This window comes from Perca fluviatilis, chromosome 3, assembly GCF_010015445.1.
Source record: "Perca fluviatilis chromosome 3, GENO_Pfluv_1.0, whole genome shotgun sequence".
Taxonomy (NCBI): Eukaryota; Metazoa; Chordata; class Actinopteri; order Perciformes; family Percidae; genus Perca; species Perca fluviatilis.
The window spans coordinates 45,607,019-45,620,182 of record NC_053114.1 but is presented as its reverse complement, the minus strand read 5'-3'; the positions used below and the strand labels follow the sequence as shown (position 1 = coordinate 45,620,182).

At 44.6% G+C, this 13,164-nt stretch overlaps 1 protein-coding gene across 1 annotated transcript; it reads right to left on the bottom strand.

The window, feature by feature from the left end:
• Positions 1–7,536: 7,536 nt before the first annotated feature.
• On the bottom strand, positions 7,537–9,216 carry LOC120555452. Its single transcript, XM_039794142.1, has 5 exons — positions 9,137–9,216; positions 9,000–9,055; positions 8,777–8,848; positions 7,661–8,295; positions 7,537–7,586 (listed from the first exon to the last, which is right to left on the bottom strand). Exons 1-5 carry the CDS (start codon positions 9,160–9,162, stop codon positions 7,578–7,580), a joined length of 798 nt encoding a protein of 265 aa, XP_039650076.1. The 5' UTR covers positions 9,163–9,216; the 3' UTR covers positions 7,537–7,577.
• Positions 9,217–13,164: the final 3,948 nt, after the last annotated feature.

Sequence of the window (13,164 nt, the reverse complement as noted above, 5' to 3'; positions counted from 1 at the left end):
GAAAATCAACTCCTCTCCTCCTCTCCTCCTCTCCTCCTCTGCTGTTTCCCCAAATGTCTCTATCTATTACCGTTACCGTTCTCCCATGCTAGCTACCGCTGATGTTAGCTACTAGCTGATAGCCCTGGCAGGTTTGGGAAACGCTTATGACGTTACATCCACATAAGAGGCTTTACAGCATCCATACATCCATACATCCCTCGGGTGTATCATAAGATAATACCATGCATGTATTGATAGAACACATGGTGAATTACAGCCATTAGCTGCTGGAGCTACATCCATTAGATTATTACAGCTAGCTACAGTCATATGAGCGTGCGCAGTGAAATATAAACGTTTCTTTCTCCATGTAATGTCTCTGTGGAAAGTCTTTCTGGGCCATGGGGTGCAGTACCACCGTTATCCACTAAGCCCATGGTGGCTTTTAGACTTAAGCCGCTCCTCTTGGGGGCTTGGTTAAGATGAGTTCTGTTATGGTGAATGAAAGGCTCGATCCCACCAAGTAGCACATCCAATCAGATCGAAGCATTGACGGCTATAGAGAGCCGAAGTCCCGCCCCTTCCGGTGGACCTCATGGGACCTAAACTCGGAAAAAATATGAACAGTAGTGAACGGCGAGAAGCAAGCTGGGAGATGTTCTGCTGCTGCACAACAGGTATCGAACGTCCTGGCTCGCTGTCGCGGAGATTCCCCCGACAATCCCCACCCACACCTGTCTCTCAGCCTCGTTTAGCAGCTAGCTAGCGTTACAACACACCCCGTCCGCCCCGGTGTTGAAACGATCCAAAAGGTGACACTGATATGTGAAATATTTTGTGTTTTAGCTGCTGGCTACTGTTAGCTTGCTGGCTCACGAGCTAACTGGTCAGCTACAAATAAAAATCTAATCAAGAAAAACGTAATTATGTTGGGGAAACTGCAGCTATTTTATTAGAATGAATAAACGTAACGTGAATAAACTTGAACGGGTAAACTCGTCCGTGAACTGATGCATTCTAACTGTCAGCGAAGGTGTTTAACACTTAAAACTCCCATAATTCCACGCAACTTCCCAACGTCATCAAAAGTCCAGTTTTACCGTCCATTGTTTTGGTTGAGAGACCCCTAGCGGCAGAAAGTTACATATTGTACGTTTAAAAGATAATTTTTCAACCGAAGAAAGTCTCAGTTAGCCGTAGGTTTGTCATAGTACCACTCAGTTTTGTGTGAAACTGCTCAGTGGACTACATCTCCCTGTGGACTACATCTCCCGTCTCACGCTAGCTACGTCACCTAGCTTGATGCTTGGTTTGCTCGCTAGCTAGCTAGCTTAGCTCTGTTCCACAACACATGTAACGTTATCTTAAATGCTGTGTTTTATCCAGTCAAGTGTTTTCAGCAGAGAAGCAAAAGAACGAGAGAGATCCTCTGCTCATTAGAGTAACGTTACATCCTGTACGATACACACAGACATCGTAGCTTCAGCCAGACGTCATCCATGAAGTTTGTAGTCTTTCTAATTAAGTATTTTCACAGTCTTATACTTCAACAGTTTAACAATAAACTGAGACTTTCTTCGGTTGAAAAATAATGTTTTAAATTGACGAACATCATATTTGTAATTCATGGCTCAATTCAAACGGGATCAAAAAATTATTATCATCTCTCCATTGACCCTCGTTCATATTTTTTCGAAAGATAAGATCCCATGGACCGGAAGTAGAAGGGCGGGACTTCGACTCTCTATGCTGCTTCCAGTTCTGCCCTTGTTTACCTTTTTCTTCTTCTTCTTCTAGTCCGTAGAAAGAGCAGCGTCGGTAGCCTTTCCTCATTAGCGCCACCTCTGTTCAGGAGAAGACTGCAGCTAGTGTCGCCAGCACCAGCGCAGGTATAAATAGTCACGGCGATTTCATGACGTCACATATGCGCGCGCCAGCTCGGCTGCGGTTACTGTAAAACACGCTTTACACTCCCGCCCACTCCTGCAATGTGTATGTCCACTCCCGCCCGCACCCGAAAAACTCTGAGAATTTATGCCCACACAGTAATAGAGATGCATTGATTTTGTTGCAGGGAACGAAGGCAGGTTCTTGCTGCTATGAGAGGAGGAGGAAGGAGAAGAGGATGAGGGAGAGGAGGAGGAAAGAGAAGAGGATGAGGGAGAGGAGGAGGAGGAAAGAGAAGAGGATGAGGGAGAGGAGGAGGAAAGAGAAGAGGATGAGGGAGAGGAGGAGGAAGGAGAAGAGGATGAGGGAGAGGAGGAGGAAAGAGAAGAGGATGAGGGAGAGGAGGAGGAAGGAGAAGAGGATGAGGGAGAGGAGGAGGAAAGAGAAGAGGATGAGGGAGAGGAGGAGGAAGGAGAAGAGGATGAGGGAGAGGAGGAGGAAAGAGAAGAGGATGAGGGAGAGGAGGAGGAGGAAGGAGAAGAGGATGAGGGAGAGGAGGAGGAAAGAGAAGAGGATGAGGGAGAGGAGGAGGAAAGAGAAGAGGATGAGGGAGAGGAGGAGGAAAGAGAAGAGGATGAGGGAGAGGAGGAGGAAAGAGAAGAGGATGAGGGAGAGGAGGAGGAAGGAGAAGAGGATGAGGGAGAGGAGGAAAGAGAAGAGGATGAGGGAGAGGAGGAGGAGGAAGGAGAAGAGGATGAGGGAGAGGAGGAGGAAGGAGAAGAGGATGAGGGAGGAGGAGGAAAGAGAAGAGGATGAGGGAGAGGAGGAGGAGGAAGGAGAAGAGGATGAGGGAGAGGAGGAGGAAGGAGAAGAGGATGAAGCGGGGGGGCAGACGGTGGACGGAGCCTCAGAGCTCCCTCGTCCTGGGAGCCTCAGACACGCTGCAGGTGTCATAGATATAGGCTACAGAACTTTTTTCAATAATGTTCCCCTTCTGAATTGTTTCTTTAAGCCATGTACCCCCCTGACCAGCGCTAGGCAGTCCTCCTGAGTACCCATAGGGGTACACGTACCCCCATTTGAGAAACACTGGGCTACAGTATAAACCATGGATGTATTAAAGGTCCCATGGCATGAACATTTCACTTTATGAGGTTTTTTAACATTAATATGAGTCCCCCCAGCCTGCCTATGGTCCCCCAGTGGCTAGAAATGGTGATAGGTGTAAACCGAGCCCTGGGTATCCTGCTCTGCCTTTGAGAAAATGAAAGTTCAGATGGGCCAATCAGGAATGTTATCCTTATGAGGTCATAAGGAGAAAGGTAACCTCCCCTTTCTCTGCTTTGCCCGCCCAGAGAATTTGGCCCCCCATGAGAGAGAGAGAGACATCATGGCTTTCAAACGAGAAAAGTGGCAGTTGGTCAAGGCCACACCCCCACCCTCCACCTTGCCCCCTCTCCTCCTCAATAGCATCAGACACAGAAATGGCACATCCTAAGGAACGATCATTGTAGGACTGGCTCTAGTGGCTGTAGTTCTGCACCAAAGCTGAATTTCGGGAAGGAGACTTCAGATACATAATTAGGGGACCACTAAGGTCTATATAAAAGAGACTTCAGATACAGTATTAGGGACCACTAAGGCCTATATAAAAGAGACTTCAGATACAGTATTAGGGGACCACTAAGGTCTATATAAAAGAGACTTCAGATACAGTATTAGTGGACCACTAAGGTCTATATAAAAGAGACTTCAGATACAGTATTAGGGGACCACTAAGGTCTATACAAAAGAGACTTCAGATACAGTATTAGGGGACCACTAAGGTCTATATAAAAGAGACTTCAGATACAGTGTTAGGGGAGCACTAAGGTCTATATAAAAGAGACTTCAGATACAGTATTAGGGGACCACTAAGGTCTATATAAAAGAGACTTCAGATACAGTATTAGGGGGACCACTAAGGGTCTATATAAAAGAGACTTCAGATACAGTATTAGGGGACCACTAAGGTTCATATAAAAAGAGACTTCAGATACAGTATTAGGGGAGCACTAAGGTCTATATAAAAGAGACTTCAGATACAGTATTAGGGGACCACTAAGGTCTATATAAAAGAGACTTCAGATACAGTATTAGGGGACCACTAAGGTCTATATAAAAGAGACTTCAGATACAGTATTAGGGGGACCACTAAGGTCTATATAAAAGAGACTTCAGATACAGTATTAGGGACCACTAAGGTCTATATAAAAGAGACTTCAGATACAGTATTAGGGGACCACTAAGGTCTATATAAAAGAGACTTCAGATACAGTATTAGGGGACCACTAAGGTCTATATAAAAGAGACTTCAGATACAGTATTAGGGGACCACTAAGGTCTATATAAAAGAGACTTCAGATACAGTATCAGGGGACCACTAAGGTCTATATAAAAGAGACTTCAGATACAGTATTAGGGGACCACTAAGGTCTATATAAAAGCATCCAAAGAGCACCATGTCATGGGACCTTTAAGAGAACGGTATAAACTCAGTCAGTATATATGTACAGTGCCTTGCGAAAGTATTCGGCCCCCTTGAACTTTTCGACCTTTTGCCACATTTCAGGCCTCAAACATAAAGATATAAAACTGTAATTTTTTGTGAAGAATCAACAACAAGTGGGACACAATCATGAAGTGGAACGAAATTTATTGGATATTTCAAACCTTTTAAACAAATAAAAAACTGAAATATTGGGCGTGCAAAATTATTCAGCCCCCTTAAGTTAAATACTTTGTAGCCCACCTTTTGCTGCGATTACAGCTGTAAGTCGCTTGGGTATGTCTCTATCAGTTTTGCACATCGAGAGACTGACATTTTGCCCATTCCTCCTTGCAAAACAGCTCGAGCTCAGTGAGGTTGGATGGAGAGCGTTTGTGAACAGCAGTTTTCAGTTCTTTCCACAGATTCTCGATTGGATTCAGGTCTGGACTTTGACTTGGCCATTCTAACACCTGGATATGTTTATTTGTGAACCATTCCATTGTAGATTTTGCTTTATGTTTTGGATCATTGTCTTGTTGGAAGACAAATCCCCTCCAGTCTCAGGTCTTTTGCAGACTCCATCAGGTTTTCTCCAGAATGGTCCTGTATTTGGCCCCATCCATCTTCCCATCAATTTTAACCATCTTCCCTGTCCCTGCTGAAGAAAAAGCAGGCCCAAACCATGATGCTGCCACCACCATGTTTGACAGTGGGGATGGTGTGTTCAGGGTGATGAGCTGTGTTGCTTTTACGCCAAACATAACGTTTTGCATTGTTGCCAAAAGTTCGATTTTGGTTTCATCTGACCACAGCACCTTCTTCCACATGTTTGGTGTGTCTCCCAGGTGGCTTTTGGCAAACTTTAACGACAACTTTTATGGATATCTTTAAGAAATGGCTTTCTTCTTGCCACTCTTCCATAAAGGCCAGATTTGTGCAGTATACGACTGATTGTTGTCCTATGGACAGAGTCTCCCACCTCAGCTGTAGATCTCTGCAGTTCATCCAGAGTGATCATGGGCCTCTTGGCTGCATCTCTGATCAGTCTTCTCATTGTATGAGCTGAAAGTTTAGAGGGACGGCCGGGTCTTCGTAGATTTGTAGTGGTCTGATACTCCTTCCATTTCAATATTATCGCTTGCACAGTGCTCCTTGGGATGTTTAAAGCTTGGGAAATCTTTTGTATTCAACCGGCTTTAAACTTCTCCACAACAGTATCTCGGACCTGCCTGGTGTGTTCCTTGTTCTTCATGATGCTCTCTGCGCTTTACACGGACCTCTGAGACTATCACAGAGCAGGTGCATTTATACGGAGACTTGATTACACACAGCTGGATTCTATTTATCATCATTAGTCATTTAGGTCAACATTGGATCATTCAGATATCCTCACTGAACTTCTGGAGAGAGTTTGCTGCACTGAAAGTAAAGGGGCTGAATAATTTTGCACGCCCACTTTTTCAGTTTTTTATTTGTTAAAACAGTTTTGAAATAGCCAATGAATTTCGTTCCACTTCATAATTGGGACCCACTTGTTGTTGATTCTTCACAAAAAATTACAGTTTTATATCTTTATGTTTGAGGCCTGAAATGTGGCAAAAGGTCGAAACGTTCAAGGGGGCCGAATACTTTCGCAAGGCACTGTATATCTATGGCGTCTGCTGGCGTGGGAGGGTTCCAGACTACATCCCGATCCCGCGGGCTTTATTTTTAGCTGCCCGCAGCAAAGTTTAAACCGCCTGCTCCCGCGAGATTTGCGTTGGGTCCCGCGGGACCCAATCCTAATGCAGTCCTCCACTGCAACCTCAGAATAGGATTAGTACTTTCTTTGCCCGCAGGATTACACCTAAATGAAATTGATGCTACATTTACCCGTGGCGGCTAATTTCATAAACGGACATTTCAACCTCTCAGTTTTAAAAAATAACATCGTGAACAGCTGTCAGTTTACAGAAAAGTCTTCGTTTACATGTACCAGTGTATACATGTCGTCAAGAGCACGCCAGACCTGTAGGTGATGGTGTAACGAGACCTGTAGGTGGCGGTGTAGCGAGACCTGTAGGTGGCGGTGTAACGAGACCTGTAGGTGGAGGTGTAGCGAGACCTGTAGGTGGAGGTGTAGCGAGACCTGTAGGTGGAGGTGTAGCGAGACCTGTAGGTGGAGGTGTAGCGAGACCTGTAGGTGGCGTTGTAACGAGACCTGTAGGTGGAGGTGTAACGAGACCTGTAGGTGGCGGTGTAACGAGACCTGTAGGTGGAGGTGTAACGAGACCTGTAGGTGGCGCGGTGTAACCAGTACGTAGGAATGGAATGTAGATGTGTAGATCTGGTGAGATGTGAAGCATGGAATGGAATGCAATGGAATGCAGATTTTTTTTTTTTTTTTTTTTAAACCTCCGTTTGTCCTTAGCTTTACGTGCGCAAACGAAGATCTCAAAAATCTCCACTCTTAGAAAGACTGTTTCAGAGGAGAATTCTGTTTGCGTGTAAACGAAGGGACATGTCTCCATTTGTAAAATTTACCATGTACGTGTAAACTGATTTTTTTTTTGTCAAATATAAAATGTAGTCTGGCCCAATTGGAGATACAGAAAAACAAATATGGTGCTCCTGTCATTATCTTAATTTATCAGGCCACACAAATTCAGTTACTGGTTCAACAACGGATTCATTCTGATTACCAAATCATGATTTTATATTAAACCAAGACAAGTTTTTTTTTTTTAAAAGAAACCCTTCTGACATCTGGTGGCAATAGTTAATAGAATAAATCATGCAATTGACAAACACCTTAGAGTGAGCTTTAGTGCTCAAGGGCAGATGTGTTGCCAGGTTAGCAGATGATTTCAGCATTTACGCTAAGCTACGGTGGCACTAGCTTATGAGTTTACCGTACAGACAGAGTGCCATCAACCTTCACGGTGTCATGACAGAACTGGGTTCAGCAGCAGACTGAATTATTTGGATCATAGCATAATGTAGGCAGTTATTGGTTGTGCGGTAGTTCGATGGCCAGATTGTAAATGGCTATCACATTCTGGACTATTAATATTGACTGTCAAACACTGCACCCAGTTAGACCTTTGGCTACATGAGTATTGCTTCTTGTGATTAAAAATTGAAAACCAAGGCAAACATAAAAGTTACACTCTTTATTGACAAGACTTCAGAGTCACCTTTAGCCAACCTGAAAGACAGGAAAGGAAACATGTTAATCTCAAACTCTGAAAATATCCTGCTAACTGAAGCACAGAACAGTACCTTCTGCATGAATGCTCTTGGCGCTGCCCGGCGGTGTCGACCCAGCTGAGAGTAAGACCCTTGTACACCAACTCCACTGTAGGGCTGCTGTTGTCCCGTCGCTGCACCACTCAGACCACGACTAGCACTCCCAATACTCGCCTGCCTGACTGTGCGAGGTCTAGAAGGGATGTTCTTGGCCTGCTGAGTGCTGGGATAGTTGTCCTTGGTGTAGTGAGTATCCTCCCAGCTGTCCCTCCCCTGCTCAAAGCTGTTGGTGGTGTAAGTATACGTGCCTGGAGGATACGGGCCAGTCAGGAACATGTAGTCATAGGAAGGGTAAGGATATGGGACCAGGCCTGATGGTCTGGGTCCTCCATTAAAGCCTTGTGAAGGCTGTGCAGCATAGACAAAACGAGGTGGTGGCATGGAACCTTGCGCTTCATTCTCAGATTCAGAGTTGCCTTGCTCAAAGCTTTTCTGTTCCTGGAAAAGTTCCCCTGCCTGGTACTGTGGAAGAAAATAGTCAGGCCGGATCACAAAGCTAAGGCCAAGTGGTTGAGGGGCAGGTCCACTGGCAGCAAACTGTTGAGTGCTAGGTCCTGTGGATGCTCCAGCAGAAAAGGGACTGGGAGGTGCAACAGCCCAGGAAATGCCTAGGAGCAGAAGGAAGTGATGTTACTGATAGGTTGGACATTTCAGCCTACATTTCATATCTTGAAGGTTAGTTTGGGGACAACCTTCACCCAGAGGAAGGTATTGAATGTGTGAATCCATCAGGAGCATCTGCCAAAAATGGTAAACCATTGCACTGAAATAGACATCTTGGGCAGTGCGAGCACAAAGTTTAAAAAGGATCCATTTTGATGTGCATGCGGGTCACCCTTGGGCAGACACGTCTATGCTCGGTTGTCATGAGTTTGTTCACTGTAAATAAAGTTGCATTTGATTTGAACTCAGACTGGTCGTCCTCTTTGAATGCTCCCATCATGAGTTGTCACCCGATAACAGTTAGCAAGTAGAATTCAAGGCAATGAATTTAACTATGCTGAACATGGACAGTCACTACCCACATCAGTTCAGACATTTAGAGACCCGACAGCTCAAGTTTAGTTAAGTCACATTAGCATTAGTTACCTTGTTTAGAGGCAGGGCCTGCAGAAGAGCCTTGAACATATCCTGGATGTGCATTCTGAAAACTGGACTGAGCTGGATTTTAGAGGCAGCCCCAAAAATTCACAACAAGGAAATATCCAGTTAGAGCCAGCAGAAGCAGGGTTTGCACCAAGAGAAAGTCATCAGGAGAGACAATTAAAACAATTAAACTACTTTTAAGATGTTGACAGCAAAGATACTTTACCTTGCTGCATAGGGTAGCTGTAACTCAAATCAGTCAGCAAAACAAGCAGCAAAGCCCTATTGAAAAAGCAAACGGAGCATAAGTACAACTACTTAACTTTAATCATTCAAAAACTTCACAAACAACGTGTTGCTCACCCTGCAGTACACCAAACAGCCATCATGTTGAATGAACAGCACAGGTACCACTGTGATCCTGTGAAAGGTTTATAAGTGCTACAGGTGACCTGCCCTGACCAATCACAACGTAGCCAGTTAACGACACACAGCTGCGAGCAATTGAATCCTGATTAAGGTGGAACATAACTGGTTCAGTTGTCTAATTTTCTTCAAATGTTATCTTGCACATGTTCTGTAACCGAAAACTCATCTCAGGGTTAATCAACTCAGAGTTCAGCGTTAGACTCAGAAATACTTTAATAATCCCAGGGGGGAAATTATTTTTGTTACCACTCCAGGTATACAAACAACAAATAAAAACAACATATATTATCCATACTTTTAACATAAAAAAAAAAAAAAAAAAAAAAAAAAAAAAAAAAAAAATTATATTTAATATTTATAATTTATATTATAATAAAAAAAAAAAAAAATAATATTTTTTTTTATAATATAAAAAAAAAAAAAAAAAAAAATTATATTATTTTTTTTTATTTTTTTTAAAATTAAAAAGAGAAATGATTGTCTATGTTGAGATGATTTTAGTGCAATACAAAAAAGAGAAGTGATTGTCTATGTTGAGATGATTTTAGTGCAATAAAAAAGAGAAGTGATTGTCTATGTTTGAGATGATTACAGAGAGGGTGTGTGACTCTCAGAGGGAGGTGTTGTAACGTTTAATGACCACAGGCAGGAAAGATTTCCTGTGGTGCATCTGGGTGAGAGGAGTCTTCTGCTGAAGGTGCTCCTCTGCTGGGCCAGTGTGTCGTAGAGAGGGTGTGAGAGTTCAGGGTTAAGCCTCCTTCCTTAAACGGGCCCTTCATTTTCTTCACATGATATGATGCACATTGCTGCATTAGGTGCTTTAGATTACAATCCTTACTCCTCCTAACCTCCTTAGTTTGTGTTTCTGTTGTTTCTCTTTTTCATTCAACATTCCTAAGCAGTATCAGATTTATTTTGTTGTATTTCTGAACGGTTAGAAATAGGTTATTGTGGAGGTGTGGAGAGAGGGAGAGAGTGTGGGGAGGAGGTGGTGGCTCAGGTGAGCAGGCAGGGAGGGGACCGGTTGTTACAGCTGCAGCGAGTTGTCTAATCATGCTCTCCCTTTTTAAAAGTTAAAGAATTCTGACCCTCGTGACCGAGAGCCTCGGGCCAATTGGGAGCGAGGGAGCTCCAGATGAACTGTGGGACAATCCACTGCTGACGTGGTCATTAAATGAAGAGCTGTGTAATATATTCCTCCCCTTGTGTTTGTGGGGGTATCTGTGAACAGAGGTCTGCAGCAGCGGAGCTGCTACAGTTATTTTCTGTCAAATTTAAATGTTGTCTTACCTTGAACTATTTGGCCCAATTAGAGATAGTAAGTAAGTAAAAATCAGACGTGTATAAAGTACTAGAGAACCATACTTGAGTAAAAGTACAAGTGCTCAATCAAAAAAGTAACTTGAGTAGAAGTAGAAGTGCTCTTTAAGCACCACACTTAAGTAGAAGTACTAAAGTATTCAACATTTTTTGTACTTAAGTATTGCAAGCAGTTTATTTTAAAATCTACTACTCAAGTACTGAAAATAAAAGTATAAGTATTGTTATTTATTAATTAAAGAAAGCAGTCAAAAGTTTGAATACCATATTCCTTTATATATTCCATGCTTACCAAGGCTGTGCCAAGGTTAACTAATATTAAATATATTATATTAAAATAACAAATGTTAACTACTGGGTTTATCCATCCACATTATACATAATTATTACTTGTTTATCCACTACAAGTAAAATGTTTATCCTCTCTTGCACATTGCGATTAAAGCCCCTCACATATCCACACTAGCTAGTTCAAGCTCTCTATGCTGTAGCTTCTACAGAAGAGTTCTTAAAGCTAGCCTCTCTTCGCTTCCTTCGGTCCTCCCCCTTCGCTTCTCTCCTCCTCTCTTCGCTTCCTCGTCCTGTATCCAGATAAACTAGATCCTTCCCATTTACAGGGTCAGCATCCAGATAAGCTTCAAGTCGCTTCCACCACGGTCCAACTTCCAATATTCTTTCCATCCTGTTCTACATCCAGATTTCCTATTCTTTATCCTTTTCACTAAACTCCATTCTATCATTATTACCCTCCTGTCCTCAGTTATCTTCTCACTCCTTATTAAACTAGCTCTCGTTTTTCAGTCACTTCATCCTTCCTCTTCAGGCTGTCAGATATATCCAATAAATGGATCAGCTTACATCTGGGGTCAGACATCCAGGGTCCTTCAGATCAGCTTCCTGGGGTCCGAACATCCAGGGTCCGCTTCAGATCAGCTGTCTGGTCCATTGTCAGATAGATCGGCTTCCACATCCACGGTCCATCCTGGGCTCCGGCTAGATCCATCCTGGGTCGGCATCCGGGTCATTCTCAGCTTCATCGGGGTTGACATCCGGGTCGGCTAGATCAGCTTCCACATCCTGGGGTCAGGCTGTCCGGGCTTCGCTTCCACATCCTGGGGTCCGTAGATCAGCTTCCATCCTGGGGTCTAACATCCAGGCCAGCCTAGATCCGCTTCCATCACCGGGGTCCGGCTGTCCGCTGATCCGCTCCTTCGCTCCACCGGGTCGGCTCCTTCCTTCCTCCTCTTCCTTCCTCGTCTCGTCGTCTTCCTGTCGTCTCTGCTGTCTCGTCTCGTCTGTGCTCCTTCTCCTTGTCGTCGTCTCGTCTCGTGTCGTGTCCTTCCTCGTCTCTGCTCGTCGTGTCCTGTCGTCCATTCGTGCTCGTTCCTGTGCTCGTGTCTGCTGTCTCCTGTCTCGTCCTCTCGTGTCCCTGTCTCCATATTATGCCGTTGTGTGTTTGTCCACTCAAGTCCATCCATTTCCATTCCATATGTGTCTTCCACCGTGTGTGTGTCCTCCGCGTTCCGGGCTCCTGTGGTGCGGGCCACTGTGGGGCTGGGCCCCTCAGGCGTATTTTATATTTTATATTTTATCTTCATATTTTCTTTATCTTCCTTTATATTTTCTTCCTTGTTTATATTTCTTTGTTATTTTCCTTATTTTGTGCTGTGTGTCTGTGTGTCTTCCTGCTGTGTCTTCCTGCTGTGATTGTCCTGTGTGGGGTCGGTTCTCCTTGGGGTCCACCACAGTCAGCTCCTCCTTCCTTCCTCTCCTCTCCTTCCTCCTTCTCTCCTCCTCCACTCTTCCTCGTCTCCTCCTCCTGTCGGGTCCTGGGTCCAGCTCTCTCATCCTCCTCCTCTCCTTCCTCTCCTCCTCTCCTTCCTCTCTCCTCCTCTCCTTCCTCCTTCCTCTCCTCCTCTCCTCCTCCTCTTCCGTCTCCTCCTCTCCTCCTCCTTCACCTGTCGGTCCTTCCGGTCAGCTCTCCTCCTCCTCCTTCCTCCTCCTCCCTGTCTCCTGGTCCAGCTCCTCTCCTCTTCCTCTCCTCTTCCTCCTCCTCCTCATCGGGTCCTTCTGGGATCAGCTCTCCTCCTCCTCTCTTCCTCCTCTCGGGTCCTTCCAGTCCAGCTCTCCTCCTCTCCTCTCCTTCCATCTCCTCCTCCTCCTCTCCTCCTCCTGTGTCCAGTTCATGACCTGGTTGGGTCCTGGCTCTCTCCTCCTCTCCTCCTCTCTCATCTTTCTCTCTCTTTCCTGTCTCCTCTCCTCTTCCTCTCCTCCTCTCTTCTCATCTCATCTCTTCTCTTCCTGTCTCTCATCTCCTCTTCCTCTCATTCCTCCTCATCGTCTCACTCCTCAGTTCTCATGATCCTCTTCCTCTCATCCTCCTCATCTCCTCATCTCCTCTCCTCCTCTCATCTCCTCTGTTTCCTCAGGTCTCTCTTTTTGTCACTGTTTTGGGATCAGTTTTTCTGATTTCTGTGTGATTTCTCAGATGTTTCCTGGGTTTTCCTAATGTTTCGACATCTTTGTCAGACTTTTTTTGTCCTTTTTTTCCTAGCGTTTCCTGTCACTTTTTTTCAGCATTTTTTCTTGTTTGTTGTTCTGACATGTTGTCGTTGGATTCTTCCTCCTCTTGGCGTGGCGGG